Raw genomic sequence first — 24,031 nt, forward strand, 5'->3', positions numbered from 1 at the left:
TCTTCTCCACCTACCGAGGGTGTTGTTACTCCGCTGCATGCAATTACTTGGAAAAATGGTGGCTGCCTTTGAGGCAGTTACATTTTCACGATTACATGCCAGGACTTTGCAGACACAGATTCAGTGTCAATCGTCCCCCATGAATCTCAGGTTTGACACGTAGCTTTTCCGCCTGTCGCCTCAGACACGTCACTCTCTCCATTTGGAGATGCCAGCCTCGCGGGTTGGGGCGCTGTGTTTCGTCACCACCATCTTCAGGGTCGGTGGTCCAGGATGGAGACGACCCTAGCAATCAACATACTTGAACTTCGGGAAATTCGCAATGCCTTGACCCAGCTTCAGGACCTTCTTCAGGGACGTTCTGTTCGCGTTCAGTCGGACAACTCGACAGCCATCTCCTACATAAACAAGCAAGGCGGGACTCGCAGTTGGAGAGCCATGCGAGAGGTAACCCACGTTCTCTGGTGGGTGGAGTTGTGGGTTCCAGCAATATCAGCGGTTTTCATCCCCGGAGTAGAAAAATGGGAGGCCGACTTCCTCAGTCGGCACACGGTTCATCCTGGGGAATGGGAGCTAAATCAGGAAGTCTTTCTGTCCCTGATCTCCATGTGGGCTCAGCCCGACATCGACTTGATGGCATCTTGTGACTTAACAACAAGCTTCCCCAGAACGGAGCATGCAGCAGAGATCCTCAGGCTACTTTCGTGAACGTCATGACTCCCCTTGGCACTTTTGTCTCGGATACTTATTTCCACCTCTGGCCCTCGAGTGCTTCAGAGGGTGCGGAGGAAAGCTCTTCCATTCATCCTCATTGCTTCAGATTGGCCCCGTCGCCATTGGTATGTTCAGATTCAAGACATGGTGGCCGAACCCCCATACCACCTCCCCCTTCTACCAGATATCCTTCTTCAGGGACCATGTTGTCACCACGATTTACCTCGTCTGGCTTTGACTGCATGGTTCTTGAAACCAGCATCTTAAGGTCTAAGGGTTTGTCCTCTTCTGTTGTGAATACTATGCTTCATGCTCAGAAGATGGTCATTTCCAGGATTTATTACTGGAATTGGTGTTTATACATTGCATGGTGTGAGCGTAAGGGTCTCTCAGCGGCGGTATATCGCCTTCCGCACCTTTTGGCTTTACTCCAGGACAGTTTGTCTAAAGGCTTCCAACTCTCCTCTCTTAAGGGACAATTCTCTGCCTTGTCTGTTCTTTTTCAGCAAGGGTTGGCTAACCTTCCGGATGTTCGCTGTTTTCTTCAGGGTGTTTTGCGGATACAGCCGCCATACGTGCCTCCTGTCTTTTCTTGGGATTTGAATTTGGTCCTCACGGCCATTCAGAAACCGCCAATCGAGCCTCTGGATTCAGTGGACTTGCGGTTTCTGACCCTGAAGGTGGTCTTTCTCTTGGCCATTGCCTCTGTTTGGAGGGTCTCCGAGCTGGCCGCCTTGTCTTGCGAGGCGCCTCTTCTCATTTATCATACTGGCCGTGTGGTTTTGCAGATGAAGCCCTCTTTTTTTGGTGTCTGCGTTCAATCTCAACCAAGAGATTGTTCTTCCGGCCTTCAAACCCCCTTCTTCGTCTTCGTAGGAGGCTTTTTCTCTTGCATTGTTGGATGTTGTACGGGTTTTGAAGATCTCTTTGTCTCGTACGGTGTCGATATGACGCACGGAGAGTCTTTTGGTCCTTGTCGATGCTCCTAAGCGGGGTTGGCAGGCCTACAAGAAAACTGTGGCTCGTTGGGTAACGGCGGCTATCCATCAGGCCTACGCGTCTTCTGATCTCCCTGTTCTGGCTCCGCTAAAAGCTCATTCGACTCGTGCTGTTGGGACATCTTGGGCTGTTCGCTGTGATGTCTCCGTGGAACAGCTGTGCAGGGCTGCGACCTGGTCATGTGTGCACACCTTTACAAAATGTTATCGGTTCCATGCCTTTGGTTTGGAGGAATCTCGGTTTGCCCGTACTGACTTGAGTATGGCTCTGCTGGATGCCCCCCCCCCCTCTCTGTTAGCTTGCTTTGGGAATTTCTAGAGGTCATGTCGCAGCGTCCCCCAGATGGATGATAGAGGAAATAGGATTTTTAACTCACCGTAAAATCTTCCTCGGAATCCATCTGGTGGATGCTGCGATCCCTCCCTTCTTGTCTGGTTTTCTTGCATTGTTTCTTGTCTGCTTCCTTCCTGCGGCTTGGCTAAACGTAGACTGAGGTTCTGCTGGAGGTGGTAGGGGTTAGAGGGGAGAGGTGTCAGCTTTAGTGTTTTTTGTGCCTAACCTCCATAGCCCACACTCTAACCCAGAGGTCATGATGCAGCGTCCCCAAGATGGATTCCGAGGAAGAGATTTTACGGTGAGTAAAAAATCCCATTTTTCAGGGTTTGGGATGTAGTTTTGGTATTGTGACCGGCGGTCAGGTCACATAAATACACCACCCTGTCTGCCGCATGTAACAACAGTCTCCTCTTCCTGATACAGATGGTGCCGTGCTCATCTGAGGCGGCTTCATCGCAAATGTGCACTCCCGGCGTGACTAGGCGATCAAGTGAATGGGGCGCGTCTCCGTCGCGGGCGCGCCTAGTCACGCTCCATCTGTATGTTTTGAGCCATGTCCAAATATAACTACTTGTGAGGGATTAGCGCAGGGGTGGGCAATAAGTGGCCCTCCAGCTGCTGTTGAACTACACATGCAAGCATGCCCTGCCCCATTTTTTTTTTTTTTTAGGATGGGATGTGCAGTCACACAGTAGCTGGGGGGCCACTTATTGCCCACCCCTGGAATAGAGGGTTGGGGAGTCCGAACAAATGCTTATATTGTGGGACAGATATGGTTAAATAGCAAGGATTATCTAAAAAAAATGTCTTTGACTGTTCCTACAAATTGTATTTGCATTCTACCGCATTACATGTATTGCATATTGCAGTATATGTGATGGGACTTTATAAATATAATACGGGATGCGGTTATGTCCCGACCGCCGGTCACAATACCGACGTCGGGATCCCGAACCCTGATTAGTCTGGCGGTCGGCATGCCAACCAACAGGGACTATTCCCACTCGTGGGTGTCAACACGAGTCGAGCACCGCGAGCCACTGATCCCGCAAGGGGCTTCCTTACGCTCACCCCGGCCGGCCATCTAACAGCCGGGATCCTGGCGTCGGCATGGTGACCGGCGGTCTTTTGACCCCCAACCCATAAAGTACAATATATTTTGTCTGTCCTCTTCCAGACCGTTATCCCGGGGTGGACCAAGTAATGTTTCTTAAAATGGCACCAGTTTAATTCTGACATTGACCAGCGTAACAATAGCAAGTAGGAAAAGAAAACTGTTACACTATTCTGTATTTGATCTGTCACTAAGTTAGACAGTAGTAGCAGAAAGCTCAATCTTATAGTGGGCCTCAGTCCACCGTACAATAAGGCTTGTACTGATTATTGGCTCACCCTATAAGTGTTATGCGGGGAGAGGGGGCATTTCTGTCTGTGTGAGCTTATGAAGAGTTCTGTGCTGTGCTTTCTCCACAGGTATTTGTTAGTCTCTGAGAAGCTGGAGGCCATCACCTCATTTCACGGCCTACACAGATTAGACCTGTCCTGCTGTAAGCTGGGGGATGAACACGAGTTGCTTGGCCACCTTACCTCCGAGGCTCTAAACAGGTACACTGCTGTATGATGCCCACTGTCTATGGCAAGCATAGTAGCCTGGTGTGTTATGGATCGTTTGCTGGCCTCTTACTCCTTATTCCAGGAATTCAGCAGTTGATACAGAGTTGCACTCGATTACGGATCCTGCAATTTTAGCACTGCACATGCTTCTTAGCCCAACTATAAGCAACTTCGGCTAATTCAGAGACATGCTTAACTCAGTCTCATTCTCCACTTACAGCTGAAGAGGCGCAACCGGTTGGTAATGGGACGATTGCACACAGGTTAATTTGAGTGAGGGCATGCTGTGGGCTTTGCTGAGTTGCAAGGATCCATCTGATTTTAGATGGATCTCTTGCACCGCTTATAGGGCCAGTACATGCGTGTACTGATAATGATGACTGCTGCTTTCACAAATGGATGGATAGGGCGGTGTGGCCTCATAGATGCCTACATATCTGTATATGTTGCGTGTTCTGTGTGAGCTATGCTGACTTGTGCAACTCTGATTCACCCCTGAATTTGTGTTGCCTTTCTACTATTGTTTTCTAATAACTTCACATTGAAGATAAATTCCACCCATGCTTTTTCTGGAATGAAAGAAATATATATATCACCTAATGGCATAACTTACAATGTCAGAAATAGAGCCAGTAGCTCTAATTATAATGTATTAAAAACCAAATTAAAAGGAAAAGAACAGTAGTAACCATCACCAAATGTGGTACATGTGATTATGCCAAAATTATTATATTGCACATTCTTAAATTATAAAAATTATAAACTCATTTGTTCTATATCAGCATATAATAGACATGCTGTAACTCATGAGGACTGGTTAAATGATATAGTATAAAGCAAAACACTATTAGTAGTGTCCATTCTATCACCCTGCACCTTTCAGAACCCGTGCAGTTCCGCCTTCTTGCCTGGGGTGTTGCTCTCTGCTGTGGTGCTTCTAGCACAGTCTGGTCTGTATCAGTGCTGATATACAGACCAGAGTGTGCTATAAGCACCAAAGTATATAGCGATACCCAGGGCAGGAAAGAAGAACTGTACGGGGTTTGAAAGGTGCTAGAATGAACACTACACCAGGGCTTAACAAATCCCAGGGGACAGGTTGCCATGGCCACTAGATTTTGCTGCCTGGCTTCCAGATTATGTGGGGGGAGCAGGTCATCGTCAACTCTAGCAGAGAATCGTGAGTGTGCCTGTACTGCGGCAGCCATTTCATGCACAGGAAAGCATGTGCTGAGTGTCTGTCCCAGCCTTCGCTGTCTGCAATGCCTGTCCGTCCTAGCCTGCGCTGACGGCCGTGCCTGTCCTACCCAGCCAATGTTGACTGCCGTGCCTGTTCATCCTAGCCTGAACTGACTGCCGTGCCTGTTCATCCTAGCCTGCACTGACTGCTGTCTCCAAACTACTGCATACAGCTCTCCAGTAAGAGGGTCTGTTTGTTGTCGGGGATTACTGCTTTGGAGGGGAAAGTGATGTGACCATGGGATGGGTGACTGCGGAGGGGTTAGTTGTGTGGCCAGGGGGGTTGGTTGACCGGTGGTGGTGGTGGTGGTAGGGGGGGGTTAGCTGCTCATTAATGTGGCCGTGCAGGGGGGGGTTGTTGTTTGCCTGGAGGCAGCTGCACAGTAATGAGGCCATGGAGGGCTGGTTTGCCTGGGGGTGCCCCCTTAGCTGTGTGGGGGTTGGATTGTCTGGGGGTGGGCTGAAACTGCTCAGTAATGTGGCTTTGGGTTGGGATCAAGGTGGTCTATCTCCTACACTTTCAGCCTGGCTCCTACATTTTATAAAAATTTGTCAAGCCCTGCACTACACTATGTACTATTAAAATAGTATAATGCTATCAAATATTCTCCTTGCATCCAACAGGTTTAATTAATTGGGTATTTGCAACATGGGGAACTGCTAATTCTCAGCACTGCGTAAAGTTTCATACGTATAGATGAATGTCAATCTCTGCTCATCCCTTTCTGAGTTTCAACATCAATATGTCAACAGTCAGGGGTCTATTCATGAAGCAGTGAAAAGTGTGGAGAAGTGAGCCAGTGAAGAAGTTGCCCATAACAACCAATAAACATTGAAGTAACATTTATAATTTGCATACTATACAATTGTACGGAGCAGCTGATTGGTTCCCATGGGCAACTTCTTCACAGGCTTAGTTCTCCACTTGCGAGGTGCAGACCCGCTTCCCCTTTGCAGGACCACCGTCCTGAGAGGTTGTTTGTTCAGCAGGGCACTGCGTCTTGGCTGTCACAACCGCAGCACGCTGCACACCCCTTTTGCTAGCCTGAAGGTGACGACTGTGGTGAGTAAAAACACGTTTCACAGTGCGGCTGAACGCGGGCACGGCATACGGGACCCTCCTGGGGGGGACCCTCTAGAGCCCCCAGTGTAGACTGGCTTCCTCTGCTTAATGCAGCCACAGACAGCACACACAGCGCTTCCTGCCTCACAAGACACGCTGGGAAACTGGTACAGGGTGTAGCAAAGGGGGAGAGCCGCTGTTGTACACTATCTGAGTCCTCTACAGGACAGAAATTATTAGTGTTACTGTGATATAATTAGCTGTCAGCCTCACTGGGACTGTGCAGCTAGGGGTGTGTTTCCTCTCACATACAGTAAGGGCAGGCTTGAACAGTATTACTGTCTGTGTGTATGTTATTGTGCTTACTGAGAAACATGGTTAAACACAAGCTGTGCAGTGTATGTCTCACTAGTTTTTCTCCAGTATCATCTGATTCTGTTTCTTGTTAACAATGCAGACAATCTTCACAAATCAGTGAAGGGGCTGGGGGAAGAGGGTCCAGAGCCCTCCTGGCTAGGGTCTCTTAAAACTATGATGTCTGATATGTCATCCCAGCTCACTGCTAATGTACAAAAAACTCAGTTACTATAACAGGCTGTTGCAGACTTAGCTGCTAGGGCAGATGTTACACAGGCCCCCTCCTCTCATGCAGGACCAGAAAATCGTGGTTTGCCTGCTCTACTCTCTGATTCAGATGAGGAAATACAGGAGGATGGGGTGGACTTGGACCCCGTTAGTGGGGATTTCCGATTCTGCCAAGGGTATTGAACCGCTCATTCTGGCTATATGGGATGTGTTAAAGCTCCCTCTGGAGGACGCTGCGTCACAGCAGTCGTTTTTCTTTACACAAAACAAGCCTAATGTCACTTTCCTTGATTCTGCAGAGTTAGATGACTTATTCAAATTAGCTTGGAAAAATCCAGACAAAAAGTTCCAAGTGTCAAAAAAGTTTTTGCGCACTTTCCCATTTGCTCCTGAAGGTAGGAAATTTTGGGAGGAACACCCGGGGGTTGATGTATCAGTCTCTGTCCAAAAAGGCCGGCTGCCTGCCCCGGGCTCCTTTGCTATAAAGGATCCTGGGGACAGAAAAATAGAAGCTACGCTCAAATCTATTTACATGGCAGCAGGAGTATCGCAGAGGTCGGTCATAGCAGGTTGCTGAATGACCCATGCCATTCATTCGTGGGCTAGTCAGATTCAGGAGGGCCTCTCCGTGGCTATGCCTCTGGTCACTATGGTGACTCTCCTCAAACACATTCAGGACACTTCACGCGTCCTGTGTGACTCACTTAAGGAGATGGGCAATATTAATGCTAGGACTTCTGCCATGGCAGTGTCGGCACACAGGGCTTTGTGGTTGCGTCAGTGGATAGCGGATGCAGAATCAAAGCGCGGGGTGGAATCCCTCCCCTTTTCTGGGTAATGGCTCTTTGGTGTTGAGTTGGATACGTGGATTTCCAAAGTTACGGCTGAGAAATCCACGTTTCTCCCCTCTGGGGCCCCGCCGGGTAGGTGTTCCTACCCGGGGCCGTCTGTGCAGTCTTTTCTGTCTAACAGATTTCGATCTAGGGCCAGAGGTACCTCCAATGCGAATAGAGGCACCAGAGGTAAGTCAAAAAGACCTGCCACCACCGGCTCTCAGAAACAGAGCACCAGTACTGCTTCCACTAAATCCTCAGCATGACGGTGCCCACCCACCCCGAGGAGATCTCGAGGTGGGAGCTCGACTGCGTCACTTAAGCCGCATCTGGGAAGTCTCCTGCCAGGATACCTGGGTAAGGGAACTCATTTCTCAGGGCTACAAGCTGGAGTTCGACGGTGCTCCTCCCCAACGATTTTTCAAATAAAGCTTACCAGCTTTGGAGGATATGCAGGTTACGTTGCAACAGGCCATCCGAAAGTTGCTCCAGTCCCATGTAATTGTTCCAGTACCGATACCACAATACGGCAGGGGTTATTGCTTCAACCTGTTTGTGATACCAAAGCCGGACGGCTCGGTACGGCCCATTTTGAATCTAAAGTCCTTGAAGCCTTACTTAAAGGTTTTCAAGTTCAAAATGGAATCCCTGAGGGTAGTGATTGCGGGTCTGGATTCTCAATCTACAGAAGTCCCACCTGGAGCTGACTCAGCGGCTCCTGTTCTTGGGGATGTTAATGGATACGGTGGCCCAGAAGGTGTTCCTCCTGAAGGACAATGCGAGAACACTTCAGGACATGGTCTGCATGGTGCTCCGACCTGCTCGTGTATCCATCCATCTTTGCATCAGATTGTTGGGGATGATGGTCGCCTCCTACGAGGCGATCCAATATGGGAGGTTCCATGCCAGATCTTTTCAATAGGATCTCCTGAGCAAGTGGTCCGGATCACATCTACAGATGCACCGGATGATTCGGCTGTCACCTCAGGCCAGGATTTCCCTCCTGTGGTGGCTTCAGTTCTCCAATCTCATCCAAGTTCAGTCGGACCATGCCACAGCAGTGGTGTACATCAATCGGTAAGGAGGGACAAACAGCAGAGCCTGCATGCGAGAGGTGTCAAAGATACTCCTCTGGGTGGAAAGAAATGCAAGCGCAGTGTCCGCAATCTTCATTCCGGGTGTGGACAACTGGGAAGCGGACTACCTGAGTCGTCATGACCTCCACCCAGGGGAGTGGGGACTCCACCACCAGGTGTTCCAGCTGATCATCGACCGGTGGGGCTGCCTATAGATAGACATGATGGCTTCTCGACTCAACAAGAAGCTTCACTGGTATTTCTCACAAACCAGGGACCCTCAGGTGAGGGCAGTGGATGCATTGACGTCGCCTTGGCCTTACCTGCTGGTATACCTGTTTCCTCCGATTCCGTTGCTCCCAAGGGTGCTCAAGCGAATGAGAAATCAAGGAGTCCAGGCAATTCTGATTGCCCTGGATTGGCCTCAGAGGGTGTGGTACGCGGATCTTCTGGACATGTCCGTCGAAGACCCTTGGCCTCTACCGCTAAGAAGCGATCTTCTTTAACAAGGACCATTCGTCTACCCGGACTTACGGCGACTTCATTTGAGGTTGAGCGGAACATCCTAGCTCTATGTCAAGTGAACGGCTCGGATCAGAAAGACGGATTCCTTGTGTGTGCTCTATGATGCGCAGTAAAAGGGTTTCCCTGCTTCGAAGCAGTCCATTGCTCATTGGCTTAGGCTTACTATCCAACAGGCCTATGTGTCGGCAGCCTTACCTGTTCCTAAACCTCTGAAAGCCCACTCTACAAGATCTGTGGGCTCTTCCTGGGCGGCTGCCTAAGGAGTCTCGGCCTTGCAACTATGCTGAGCTGCTACCTGGTCGGGGAAGAACACCTTTGTGAAGTTATACAGGTTTGATACCGTGACCGAAGAGGATACCCAGTTTGGGCAGGCAGTGCTGCAGCAGTCTCTCACACATTCCCGCCCGTTCTGGAAGCTTTGGGACGTCCCCATCGTACGAAGTCCCCCCAATATCCCTTATGGATGCTAGAGAAAATAGGATTTTAATACCTACCGCTAAATCCTTTTCTCATAGTCCATAAGGGATAATGGGGGTAATTCCAAGTTGATCGCAGCAGGAATTTTGTTAGCAGTTGGGCAAAACCATGTGCACTGCAGGGGAGGCAGATATAACATGTGCAGAGAGAGTTAGATTTGGGTGGGTTATTTTGTTTCTGTGCAGGGTAAATACTGGCTGCTTTATTTTTACACTGCAAATTAGAATTGCAGATTGAACACACCACACCCAAATCTAACTCTCTCTGCACATGTTAAATCTGCCTCCCCTACAGTGCACATGGTTTTGCTCAACTGCTAACAAAATTCCTGCTGCGATCAACTTGGAATTACCCCCATTGGGCGCCCGCCTCAGTGCGTTGACTTTTCTGCAGGTTCTCTGGTATGTGGTTATTCAGCTGTTGCTGTTCTTGTTACCAGCCGTTGCTGGTTGTTATATGTTAGTGGTGTGCTGGTATTAAATCTCACCACTCTTTGTTATCATGTTCCTTCTCTCATATATTTCCTTTCTCCTTCGGGCACTGTTTTACCTATGACTGTCTGTGGGAGGGGGCATAGAGGGGAGGAGCTAGCACACCCAGTGAAGAAATTTAAAGTGCACTGGCTCCTTTGGACCCCGTCTATACCCCATTGTACTAGATTCCCCAATATCCCTTATGGACTACGAGAAAAGGATTTACCGCTAGGTAATTAAAATCCTATTTTTTTTATAGCATTCACAGCAATATTCAGTTCCTTTTATAGAATGTTGCTTTCATTAATCCCATTCCTTATGAGTGCTATACATTTATTTGCACTGAATCGTGTCTTCTATTGTTGGATTATTATAACAGATCTTATATTGTTGTTTGTTATGTGCTCTTGTCTTTACAGCCTGAGGGAGCTATACTTGAAGGATAATTGTCTGTCTGATATTGGGATCAGGAAAATGACTGCTCCTCTGCGTGTCCTGAATAGAGGACCTGGATGCCTGACACTGCTAGATCTGTCATGTAAGTCTGTACTCTAATGGTTTCACAAGATCTTTTAGGTAAAATGCAGTCGACATGTGTCGCAGTCTAACAAACTGTCTATGGAAGGAATACAATTGTTTTTTGTGGCTCCTGACGGAGCAATACATTTTTCTGCCAATCGGGTGTGAGCACCATGAGCATCCATGACTTCTTCTTGCACCCTCCTGAGGGGGTGAGCAAAAATCTACGCCAAAAGGTAGACTTTTGAGCACCCAAGCACAACGCGCCCACTACTTTAGACGGATGTAGCTGCCTTAAACACATAAACCCAGTGCATTTGGGTGCGATATGTGCGACAAGTACAAACAATTGAATATCGCCCCGTCTAAATTGACGGGAGAGCAGGTGAAAAAACTATTGATTCGCCCTCCATTTGCACTACAAAAATAGGGCCTGTCCACTTTTGTAGTGCACAGGCTTTAAGTGTCCTGAGAGAGAGTTTGCTACGCACTCTGCAGGTTTCTTATTATAATCCAGTATAAAAATAGGGATTTCTCTAACGTCCTAGTGGATGCTGGGGACTCCGAAAGGACCATGGGGAATAGCGGCTCCGCAGGAGACTGGGCACAAAGTAAAAGCTTTAGGACTAGCTGGTGTGCACTGGCTCCTCCCCCTATGACCCTCCTCCAAGCCTCAGTTAAGATTTTGTGCCCGAACGAGAAGGGTGCAATCTAGGTGGCTCTCCTGAGCTGCTTAGAATAAAAGTTTAAATAGGTTTTTTTATTTTCGGTGAGACCTGCTGGCAACAGGCTCACTGCATCGAGGGACTAAGGGGAGAAGAAGCGAACTCACCTGCGTGCAGAGTGGATTGGGCTTCTTAGGCTACTGGACATTAGCTCCAGAGGGACGATCACAGGCCCAGCCATGGATGGGTCCCGGAGCCGCGCCGCCGGCCCCCTTACAGAGCCAGAAGAGTAAAGAGGTCCGGAAAATCGGCGGCAGAAGACGTCCTGTCTTCAATAAGGTAGCGCACAGCACCGCAGCTGTGCGCCATTGCTCTCAGCACACTTCACACTCCGGTCACTGAGGGTGCAGGGCGCTGGGGGGGGGCGCCCTGGGACGCAATGAAAATACCTTAAATGGCTAAAAATACATCACATATAGCTCCTGGGCTATATGGATGTATTTAACCCCTGCCAGTTTTCCACAAAAAAGCGGGAGAAAGGCCGCCGAAAAAGGGGCGGAGCCTATCTCCTCAGCACACAAGCGCCATTTTTTCCTCACAGCTCCGTTGGAGGAAGGCTCCCTGACTCTCCCCTGCAGTCCTACACTACAGAAACAGGGTGAAACAAGAGAGGGGGGGCACTAAATTGGCATATTAATATATACAGCAGCTATATTAGGGAAAAACACTTATATAAGGTTATCCCTGTATATATATGGCGCTCTGGTGTGTGCTGGCAAACTCTCCCTCTGTCTCCCCAAAGGGCTAGTGGGGTCCTGTCCTCTGTCAGAGCATTCCCTGTGTGTGTGCTGTGTGTCGGTACGCGGTGTCGACATGTATGAGGAGGAAAATGGTGTGGAGGCGGAGCAATTGCCTGTGTTAGTGATGTCACCCCCTAGGGAGTCGACACCTGACTGGATGGTCTTATGGAAAGAATTACGTGATAGTGTCGGCACTTTACAAAAGACTGTTGACGACATGAGACAGCCGGCAAATCAGTTAATACCTGTACAGGCGTCTCAAACACCGTCAGGGGCTATAAAACGCCCGTTACCTCAGGTCGATACAGACACTGACACGGACACTGACTCCAGTGTCGACGGTGAGGAAACAAACGTATTTTCCAGTAGGGCCACACGTTACATGATCACGGCAATGAAGGAGGTTTTGAACATTTCTGATACTACAAGTACCACAAAAAAGGGTATTATGTGGGGTGTGAAAAAAACTACCCGTAGTTTTTCCTGAATCAGATGAATTAAATGAGGTGTGTGATGAAGCGTGGGTTTCCCCCGATAAAAAACTGCTAATTTCTAAAAAATTATTGGCATTATACCCTTTCCCGCCAGAGGTTAGGGCGCGTTGGGAAACACCCCCTAGCGTAGATAAGGCGCTCACACGCTTATCAAAACAAGTGGCGTTACCGTCTCCTGATACGGCCGCCCTCAAGGAACCAGCTGATAGGAAGCTGGAAAATATCCTTAAAAGTATATACACACATACTGGTATTATACTGCGACCAGCAATCGCCTCAGCCTGGATGTGCAGTGCTGGGGTGGCTTGGTCGGATTCCCTGACTGAAAATATTGATACCCTGGACAGGGACAATATATTATTGACTATAGAGCATTTAAAGGATGCATTTCTATATATGCGAGATGCACAGAGGAATATTTGCACTCTGGCATCAAGAGTAAGTGCGATGTCCATTTCTGCCAGAAGAGGATTATGGACGCGACAGTGGTCAGGAGATGCGGATTCCAAACGGCATATGGAAGTATTGCCGTATAAAGGGGAGGAGTTATTTGGGGTCGGTCTATCGGACCTGGTGGCAACGGCTGGAAAATCCACCTTTTTACCCCAAGTCACCTCGCAGCAGAAAAAGATACCGTCTTTTCAGGCTCAGTCCTTTCGTCCCCATAAGGGCAAGCGGGCAAAAGGCCACTCATATCTGCCCCAGGGCAGAGGAAGGGGAAAAAGACTGCAGCAAACAGCCTCTTCCCACGAACAGAAGCCCTCCCCCGCTTCTGCCAAGTCCTCAGCATGACGCTGGGGCCTTACAAGCGGACTCAGGCACGGTGGGGGCCCGTCTCAAGAATTTCAACGCGCAGTGGGCTCACTCGCAAGTGGACCCCTGGATCCTGCAGGTAGTATCTCAGGGGTACAAATTGGAATTCGAGACGTCTCCCCCTCGCCGGTTTCTGAAGTCTGCTTTACCAACGTCTTCCCCCGACAGGGAGGCGGTATTGGAAGCCATTCACAAGCTGTATTCCCAGCAGGTGATAATCAAGGTACCCCTCCCACAACAGGGAAAGGGGTATTATTCCACGCTGTTTGTGGTACCGAAGCCGGACGGCTCGGTGAGACCCATTTTAAATCTGAAATCCTTGAACACTTACATAAAAAGGTTCAAGTTCAAGATGGAGTCACTCAGAGCAGTGATAGCGAACCTGGAAGAAGGGGACTATATGGTGTCTCTGGACATCAAGGATGCTTACCTCCATGTCCCAATTTGCCCTTCTCACCAAGGGTACCTCAGGTTTGTGGTACAGAACTGTCACTATCAGTTTCAGACGCTGCCGTTTGGATTGTCCACGGCACCCCGGGTCTTTACCAAGGTAATGGCCGAAATGATGATTCTTCTTCGAAGAAAAGGCGTCTTAATTATCCCTTACTTGGACGATCTCCTGATAAGGGCAAGGTCCAGAGAACAGTTAGAGGTCGGAGTAGCACTATCTCAAGTAGTACTACGACAGCACGGATGGATTCTAAATATTCCAAAATCGCAGCTGATTCCGACGACACGTCTGCTGTTCCTAGGGATGATTCTGGACACAGTACAGAAAAAGGTGTTTCTCCCGGAGGAGAAAGCCAAGGAGTTATCCGACCTAGTCAGGAACCTCCTAAGACCAGGCCAAGTGTCAGTACATCAATGCACAAGGGTCCTGGGAAAGATGGTGGCTTCTTACGAAGCGATTCCATTCGGCAGATTCCACGCAAGAACTTTTCAGTGGGATCTGCTGGACAAATGGTCCGGATCGCATCTTCAAATGCATCAGCGGATAACCCTGTCTCCAAGGACAAGGGTGTCTCTCCTGTGGTGGTTACAGAGTGCTCATCTCCTAGAGGGCCGCAGATTCGGCATTCAGGATTGGGTCCTGGTGACCACGGATGCCAGCCTGAGAGGCTGGGGAGCAGTCACACAGGGAAGAAATTTCCAGGGCTTGTGGTCAAGCATGGAAACGTCACTTCACATAAATATCCTGGAACTAAGGGCCATTTACAATGCCCTAAGTCAGGCAAGACCTCTGCTTCAGGGTCAGCCGGTGTTGATCCAGTCGGACAACATCACGGCAGTCGCCCACGTAAACAGACAGGGCGGCACAAGAAGCAGGAGGGCAATGATGGAAGTGGCAAGGATTCTTCGCTGGGCGGAGAATCATGTGATAGCACTGTCAGCAGTGTTCATTCCGGGAGTGGACAACTGGGAAGCAGACTTCCTCAGCAGACACGATCTTCACCCGGGGGAGTGGGGACTTCACCCAGAAGTCTTCCACATGATTGTGAACCGTTGGGAAAAACCAAAGGTGGACATGATGGCGTCCCGCCTCAACAAAAAACTGGACAGATATTGCGCCAGGTCAAGGGACCCTCAGGCAATAGCTGTGGACGCTCTGGTAACACCGTGGGTGTACCAGTCAGTGTATGTGTTCCCTCCTCTTTCTCTCATACCAAAAGTACTAAGAATCATAAGAAGGAGAGGAGTAAAGACTATACTCGTGGCTCCGGATTGGCCAAGAAAGACTTGGTACCCGGAAATTCAAGAGATGCTCACGGAAGACCCGTGGCCTCTACCTCTAAGAAAGGACCTGCTCCAGCAGGGACCATGTCTGTTCCAAGACTTACCGCGGCTGCGTTTGACGGCATGGCGGTTGAACGCCGGATCCTGAAGGAAAAAGGCATTCCGGATGAAGTCATCCCTACCCTGTTCAAAGCCAGGAAGGATGTAACCATACAACATTATCACCGTATTTGGCGTAAATATGTTGCGTGGTGCGAGGCCAGGAAGGCCCCTACAGAGGAATTTCAACTGGGTCGTTTCCTGCATTTCCTGCAAACAGGACTGTCTATGGGCCTCAAATTAGGGTCCATTAAGGTTCAAATTTCGGCCCTGTCAATATTCTTCCAAAAAGAACTGGCTTCTGTTCCTGAAGTTCAGACGTTTGTCAAGGGAGTACTGCATATACAGCCTCCTTTTGTGCCTCCAGTGGCACCTTGGGATCTCAATGTAGTTTTGGGATTCCTAAAATCACATTGGTTTGAACCACTCACCACTGTGGACTTAAAATATCTCACATGGAAAGTGGTAATGCTGTTAGCCCTGGCTTCAGCCAGGCGTGTCTCAGAATTGGCGGCTTTATCCTATAAAAGCCCTTACCTAATTTTTCATACGGACAGGGCAGAATTGAGGACTCGTCCTCAATTTCTCCCTAAGGTGGTTTCAGCATTTCACTTAAACCAGCCTATTGTGGTGCTTGCGGCTACTAGGGACTTGGAGGATTCCAAGTTGCTGGACGTAGTCAGGGCCCTGAAAATATATGTTTCCAGGACGGCTGGAGTCAGGAAATCTGATTCGCTGTTTATCCTGTATGCACCCAACAAGCTGGGTGCTCCTGCTTCTAAGCAGACGATTGCTCGTTGGATTTGTAGTACAATTCAGCTTGCACATTCTGTGGCAGGCCTGCCACAGCCAAAATCTGTAAAAGCCCATTCCACACGGAAAGTGGGCTCATCTTGGGCGGCTGCCCGAGGGGTCTCGGCTTTACAACTTTGCCGAGCAGCTACTTGGTCAGGGGCAAACACGTTTGCTAAATTCTACAAATTTGATACCCTGGCTGAGGAGGACCTGGAGTTCTCTCATTCGGTGCTGCAGAGTCATCCGCACTCTCCCGCCCGTTTGGGAGCTTTGGTATAATCCCCATGGTCCTTTCGGAGTCCCCAGCATCCACTAGGACGTTAGAGAAAATAAGAATTTACTTACCGATAATTCTATTTCTCATAGTCCGTAGTGGATGCTGGGCGCCCATCCCAAGTGCGGATTGTCTGCATTACTTGTACATAGTTATTGTTACAAAAATCGGGTTATTGTTGTTGTGAGCCATCTTTTCAGAGGCTCCTTCTGTTATCATGCTGTTAACTGGGTTCAGATCACAAGTTGTACGGTGTGATTGGTGTGGCTGGTATGAGTCTTACCCGGGATTCAAAATCCTTCCTTATTGTGTACGCTCGTCCGGGCACAGTATCCTAACTGAGGCTTGGAGGAGGGTCATAGGGGGAGGAGCCAGTGCACACCAGCTAGTCCTATAGCTTTTACTTTGTGCCCAGTCTCCTGCGGAGCCGCTATTCCCCATGGTCCTTTCGGAGTCCCCAGCATCCACTACGGACTATGAGAAATAGAATTATCGGTAAGTAAATTCTTATTTTCTCTGAGTCCATCTGGGGGACGCTGCGCCGTTACTTGGGGGGTTAGAGGTGTGTGGTAGTGGAGTTTGGCACAGAACTATCAAACAAACTGCCTCCTCCCCCCTCTAACCCCTCCCATCTCCTTCCTGCCCAGCCCTCCGCTCTTTTAACGTTTAGCCAAGCCAAAGGAGATAGAAAAGAAAAACAACCGAGTAAACCAGACAAATCTACGGGAGGGATCGCAGCGTCCCCCAGATGGACTCCGAGAAAGAGATTTTACGGTAAGTAAACAAAAATCCCTATTTTTCTGTCATCCATCTGGGGGACGCTGCGTCGTTACGTGTAGGATTTCCCAAAGCAAGCTAATGAGAGGAGGGAGACGTAGACGGCATGGCCGTCTGTAAAATACGACGCCCAGCAGAGGCAGTCTCCAAACCGAAAGTATGGAAACGGTAAAACTTTGTGAAAGTATGAACTGATGACAAGGTCGCCGCCCTGCATAGCTGCTCAATAGATGCACCACTGCGAACAGCCCAAGAGGCTCCAACAGCTCTAGTCGAATGAGCCCTAATTGCGTTAGGAACCGAAACATTGGAAGACACATACGCCTGTCTGATGGCCGAAGTTACCCAACGGGCTACTGTGTTCTTGGAAGCTGGCCAACCTCGTTTGGGAGCATCAATCAATACCAATAATGTATCCGTACGACGGAAAGATTCCGTGCGAGACAAATAAATGCGTATGGCCCTGATAACATCCAAGAGGGCCAAATGGGAGTTCTCTCTGGAAGAAGACGGAGCAAACGCTGGAAGGACAATGTCCTGATTTAAATGGAAAGCCGAGACAACCTTCGGAAGGAAGGAAGGCTTTGTCCTGATAACCACCCGGTCATCATGAAAAACTAACAACGGTGGTCTGCAAGAAAGAGCCGCCAACTCAGACACCCGTCTAGCTGAGGCAATAGCCAAAAGAAAAACAACTTTGAGAGTTAGATAACGTAATTCTACAGATTCCAAAGGCTCAAACGGAGATTTTTGAAGAGCCTTAAGGACTAAGTTTAAATTCCAGGGAGGAACCGGAGGAATAAAAGGTGGTTGAATCCGAAGTACTCCCTGAAGGAATGTCTGAAACTCTGGAATAATAGCTAGTTTTCGTTGAAACAGAACCGACAAGGCCGAAACCTGACCCTTTAGTGAAGAAAGTCTCAAACCCTTTTGGTGGCCCTCCTGAAGGAAAGACAGCAGACGAGGAATCCTAAATAAATGTGGCGTCAATCCACGCTTTTCGCACCAAGCAATGTAAATGCGCCATACCCTGTGGTAAATTCCAGAAGTCACTGGCTTCCGAGCCTGAATCATCGTCTGCACAACAGAACGAGAAAAACCTTTTGCTCTTAAAATGTTGGATTCAAGAACCAAGCCGTCAAAGCCAGCCGACTTAAATCTGGGTGGTGACATGGTCCTTGAAGAAGGAGGTCTGGTCGCAGGGGGAGACGAAATGGCTCCCCGACGACCATGTCGTGCAGCAGAGTGTACCACTGCCGGCGTGGCCAGTCCGGAGCCACCAGAATGATTGCGAGACCTTCTCGCCGAATACGTTGAAGTAGACATGGAATCAGAGGAATTGGCGGGAACACGTATCCCAGTTGAAACTGCCACGGGGCTGTCAGAGCATCGATTAGAAGTGCTTGAGGATCCTGAGTACGCGAGCCGTCGTGAGGGATCTTTTTGTTGAGACGAGATGCCATCAGGTCTACGTCGGGCATTCCCCAGCGGGCTACTAGAGTTAGAAACACCTCCTGGTGAAGCTCCCATTCTCCCGGATGAATCGTGTGCCGGCTCAAAAAAGCCGCTTCCCAGTTCTCGACTCCTGGAATGTGAATTGCGGATATCGCCGGAACCCAATGTTCCGCCCACGTGAGAATCTGAGTGACTTCCCTCATGGCGGCCCAGCTTCGAGTTCCTCCCTGTTTGTTTATGTAAGCCACTGCCGTGGCGTTGTCGGACTGAACACGAACTGGATGACCTTGTACCATGGTTTGAATCTGAAGAAGTGCATATCGGATTGCCCTCAACTACAAAATGTTGATCTGTAATTTCGACTCCTGACTGTTCCAGCGTCCCTGAAAGTGATGAGTCTGGAACACCGCTTCCCAACCGCTGAGGCTTGCGTCTGTGGTGACCAACAACCAAGACCAAATCGTGACCGGAGCTCCTTTTGACAAATTGTGACTGTGAAGCCACCAGTGAAGTGATTGATGAGTCTTTACCGATAATCGAATCAACTGCAATTCGAGACGTGGTTCCATCCGCGTCCAACCGCTGAGAATCTGAGTCTGAAGAGGTCGGGCATGAAATCTGGCATATGGCACTGCATCGAAGGCCGACACCATCTTGCCTAACACTTGCATGCATCTGAGGACCGAAACTACCGGTAAGTGCAACAGTGTCCGAATTCTGGACTGCAGATCCTGAATCTTGTCCGAAAGAAGAAACACCTTCTGGTTGTTGGTGTCGAATCAAAGTCCCAGAAATATAATTTTCTGGGAAGGAATCAAAGACGACTTTGGAAAGTTTACTATCCAACCGAATGACTGCAGAGTCTCTATCGTGAGACGCAAGTTCTGATAAAGGATCATCTCTGACGGGGACTTGAGTAACAGATCGTCCAAGTATGGAGTGATGTTGACACCCTGACAACGCAGAACCGCCACTACATGGCCCATGACCTTTGTAAACACCCGAGGAGCCGTGGATAGACCAAAGGGAAGAGCCTGAAACTGAAAATGCCAAGGTCCGATTGCAAATCTCAGAAGACATTGATGACCCGCCCAAATAGGGACATGTAGGTAGGCGTCTTTTATGTCTATTGATGCCAAATATTCTCCTGGCTCCATGGCGGCGATAATTGAGCGAATGGATTCCATCTTGAATTTTTGGGTTGAGAGCTATGGATTGAGAGCTTTGAGATTTAAAATGGGTCGAAACGAACCGTCCGGTTTGTCCACGAGAAAAAGACCCGAGTAAAATCCACGACCCCTTTGCTGAGTGGGAACCGGAAGAATTGCTTCATTGCGTAAGAGAGTGGCTGTTGCATGAAGAAGAGCTTGACGTCTGGAGGAATCGTTTAGGAGAGGAGTGACGAACAGACGGTATGGAACTGGTTCTTCGAGATCCAACATATATCCTCTGGATATGACCCCCGATACCCACCGATCTGGTTTCGACAGGAGCCACGTCTCCTTGAACTGAAGTAACCGAGCTCCAACCCTCATCGATCCCTCCTGAAGTCCTGAACCGTCATGCAGCAGGTTTGTCGGCAGGCTTACTGGTTGGTCTGCGAGTAGCCTGGGATCCTCTACCTCTGAATGACCCTCGTCGTGGAAATCTGGAGAAGGCACGAAAGGAATGGTAACTACCTCTGCCCTGCGTACGAAAGGACCGAAACTTCGTGGATTTCGGTTTTTGAGGAGCAACCGGAAGAAAAGGACTCTTGCCTCCTGTAGTATCTGAAATAATCTTCTTCAACTCCGATCCAAAAAGAAATTCCCCTTCAAAGGGTACCGCCATCAAGGTCTGCTTCAAGTCCGAATCAGCATTCCAAACCCGAAGCCAAAGAGACCGTCTTGCTGACACGGTCAAGGCAGAGACACGGGACTGCAGTGCAGCAGAATCTAACAAGGCCTCACCCACAAAAGTAAGAGCCTCCGAGATCTGTTCTGCTAATTGGATGGCTTCCGACGGATCATCCGACTGCATTCCAGATACGACCTGTGCTAGCCAGTCATCCACGGCCTTAAGAACCCAGGCGCCAGCGAGAATTGGACGTAGAGAAACACCTGATTAAAGAAAACATAGATTTAAGTATTGCTTCTATCTTTCTATCTGTAAGGTCTTTTAAAGTCACAGACTGTACAGAGGGAATAACCGTAGCTTTTGCTAAATGTGAAATAGGAGCGTCCACCTTTGGGGCTGTCTCACAAAATTTTGTGTCCTCCTCTGTAAAAGGATATAGAAATTTTAATTTCTTAGGAGCCTGGAACCGAGAATCCGGTTTAAGCCAGGGCTCTTTTAAAATATCCGCAAAATGAGAGTAAGAAGGGAAGACCGTAACTTGTCTTTTCTGTCTTTTGAAGAAAGCAGAGGAAGTCTCCGCTACTGCCGTATCCTGAATATTAAGAGTTTGACGAATGGCTTCTATCAGCAATCTAACACCTGAACTAGTAGATAACTCCTCGTCTTCCCAAGTCGAAACTTCGTCCCATTCTGGATCTACTTCCCCCTCTTCCAGCGGAGATGTCAGAGACTCCAACTCCTCCCCCGGAAATGCTATAGCGGGTAACGGCTGTGGCCGTTTTGTAGCAGTGGAACTGTTGGCAGAAATTACAAATTTGTTCAAAGACTGAGTTAAATCAGTAAGGCACTTGCCCATATTCTGGGCCCACAGAGGCTCTACTGAAGCCTGACCGGATTCAGCCTCCAATCTGGACTGACTCAATTCAGAAATTGCATCCACCATGTTCTTTGCCCATGGTGGCATAGACTGATCTGGGGAACCTCCCTGCTGATCCGCCACTGACGCACCAGAGCACGAAGTACAGAGGGTACCCACGTCCGCGCTGCCCCTAGCCAGCTTTGAGCCACGCTGTGAACAAGAAAAATAAACCACTGAGGCTGTTTTCCCCTTTGTAGTCTTGTCCGGCTTACTGGCCATATTCCTTTTTTTTTATTTTTTTTTTTATTAAAACAAATATGTAAAAGGACTATAAATGAACTATCAACCCACTATAACAGTGACCTAGTAGTGAACCCACAATACTAGTGACACCATAAGGGATGACTGTTATCTCACTAAAGCTAGAGAAAAAAACAACCCACAATTATACTTGCAGTTAGTTGATCCCCTTTTGATAAAAAGAAAGTAAGAAGTGTTTTCTAATGGAAATCTTCCCCTGAGAATAGTGGGATCCGCCGTGTGCTTAGCACAGCGTCCCCCGTCTGCAGCTGGAGAAAATGGAGCCCGGAGCCCACTGTACACTGGAGGAAAGCGCGGGCATAGCAGGGCGGGAATCCGTCCCTGTATTCACTACGTCATAGCCGCGACTGCTCTCAGGGAGAGTTTAGCGGTAACCGGAAGTTCCTGTCTCCTGTGCGCTGCTACACCCAGCGGCGTTCACGGCAATAGACAAACTGTACGGCAGCTCCGGGGAGCGCAACATCACTCTCCCGGACGCTGCTCAGCACACTATAACAGCCCCTGCAGAATCACTCCCCCGTAAGCTCCGGAGCGCAGCCCGTGGTGGAGAAGGAGGGAAGAGAGGAAAGGAGGGGGGAGAGGAGGGGAGAGGAGGGGAGAGGAGGGGAGGGAGGAAAAGGCCGATAAAAATAAAAATCCAAAATAAAGAAGGATATAAATAGAGGGGACAGCCCAATACTGTCAGTGACAGATTGTGGCCGTCCTGTACCTTATCCTTGCCGCATCTTGTATTCATCATGGTATAGCAGAATGGGGCCCCAGTGACCTAAGTGTGGTGGCCTCCAGCGGCAGTGCAGAGTGGACAATTCTAACTAAATCCACATCAGTAGTACCTGTCACCTGTAAACAGGGACTAGGTACTTCAGAAAAAGAGAAGAAAATAAAAATGATTAAGAAGAACCTAACTAATTCCAATAATAAAGAAAGAGAAAAAGAAAACTGTGTCTGTACTCCACAGGCACAAAACTAAAACTGAGCTGAGGGCTGTGCAGGAAGGAGATGGGAGGGGTTAGAGGGGGGAGGAGGCAGTTTGTTTGATAGTTCTGTGACAAACTCCACTACCACACACCTCTAACCCCACAAGTAACGGTGCAGCGTCCCCCAGATGGATGACAGAGAAAAAACACTTTTAAGGCAGACTGCATGCACGGTCCAGTATTCAGACACAACATTAATAGAACATAGTTTTTCAGGCTGTGGCTGAAATATTGCAGGTTGGCTGAGAACCATCGGACTTGGGGGTCATTCAGTTACTGACAGCACAACAGAGCCTTTTGGAGCAGACACCTTCTCTGTACATGGGGCCTAATTCAGACCTGATCGTAGCAGCAAATTTGTTAGCAGTTGGGCAAAACCATGTGCACTGCAGGTGGGGCAGATATAACGGGCAGAGAGAGTTAGATTTGGGTGGGGTGTGTTCAAACTGAAATCTAAATTGCAGTGTAAAAATTAAGCAGCCAGTATTTACCCTGCACAGAAACAATATAACCCACCCAAATCTAACTCTCTTCACATGTTATATCTGCCACACCTGCAGTGCACATGATTTTTCCCAACTGCTAACAAAGTTACTGCTACGATCAGGTCTGAATTAGGCCCATAGACTTGTGGGCACTGCAGTACATTCTCATGAACATGTGTCACACAAACTGATATGTCACTTCTTCATACAACCATGTCCATTTATTTGTTTCATGTTGTATAACTTGGGCACCAGTACTTTATAATATAATTCTGAATGCTGTCCGTCTAGGTGATGCACATAAGAGCCAGTTGGTGGCATCTGCCTTCTGCTCATAGCTCCAGTTGCGTGGCATTATTACCAGACTGGAATTGTTACCAACCCTGGGGTAAATGGTCAATGTCATGTCCGTGGCTCAGTCCGGGTACCCGGAGCCTCAGGGGCTGAACCAAGAAGTAGTGCTGCAATGAAGGGAGAGAGAGATGGGGAAGATAGAGGTGAGGGGAGGAGTGAGACAGGGTAAGTGTGGGAGAGAGGGAAATACTGGGGGTGAAGGTAGAGATGGAAGAGAGAGAGATTAGCAGTGCTAGGCACAACAGCTAGTGCCCCAGTGACTGACGCAGAGATCGTACAGTCTAGCACTGGGAAACCGTTGCTCTCATCGCTGAAGACACGGACCTGAAGAGCCTGTCAGTCCATGTTTAAATGTAACTATTTCTCTTCTAGGCAACCAGGGAATAACTGAGCTGGCGGTGACGTTCCTGCTTGTATTTAAACAGCTTTTATACTTGGACATTTCTGATACAGGTGTGCAGGTAAAACATTACTAGGCTGCTCTATAAATCTGTCAGAATACATATTGGGCAGATGTGTTAAGCCTGGAGAAGTGATAAGTGGAAGGTGATAACGCAACAGCCAATCAGCTCCTAACTGTCATTTTCAAACCCACAATGACTGGCTGGTGTGTTATCACATTCCACTTATCAGTTTATCAGGTTCAGTATGAATTAGCGGCGGCCGGGATGCCGGCCGTCAGTATACCGACAGCGGCATCCCGGCCACCAGTGTGCCGGCAGTGAGGCGAGCGCTAGAAAGCCCCTTTCGGGCTTGCTGCGTCACCACAGGTTATATTCTCCCTCTGTGGGTGCTGTAAACACAACAGAAGGAGAATAGTCTGAAGCAGGCGGCGGAATT

The 24,031-nt window shown here is 48.8% G+C and overlaps 1 protein-coding gene across 3 annotated transcripts in view; it reads left to right on the forward strand.

The window, feature by feature from the left end:
- LRRC42 (leucine rich repeat containing 42) overlaps positions 1-24,031 on the forward strand; it is a 59,897-nt gene that overhangs the window by 12,467 nt on the left and 23,399 nt on the right. For all 3 annotated transcript variants that reach the window (XM_063939627.1, XM_063939629.1, XM_063939628.1), the window contains exons 3-5: positions 3,523-3,654; positions 10,354-10,472; positions 23,564-23,652. In XM_063939627.1, the coding sequence (XP_063795697.1) occupies positions 3,523-3,654; positions 10,354-10,472; positions 23,564-23,652 (340 nt within the window). The remainder of the gene's footprint in view (positions 1-3,522; positions 3,655-10,353; positions 10,473-23,563; positions 23,653-24,031) is intronic.

Source organism: Pseudophryne corroboree, chromosome 9, assembly GCF_028390025.1.
Source record: "Pseudophryne corroboree isolate aPseCor3 chromosome 9, aPseCor3.hap2, whole genome shotgun sequence".
NCBI classification, from domain to species: Eukaryota; Metazoa; Chordata; class Amphibia; order Anura; family Myobatrachidae; genus Pseudophryne; species Pseudophryne corroboree.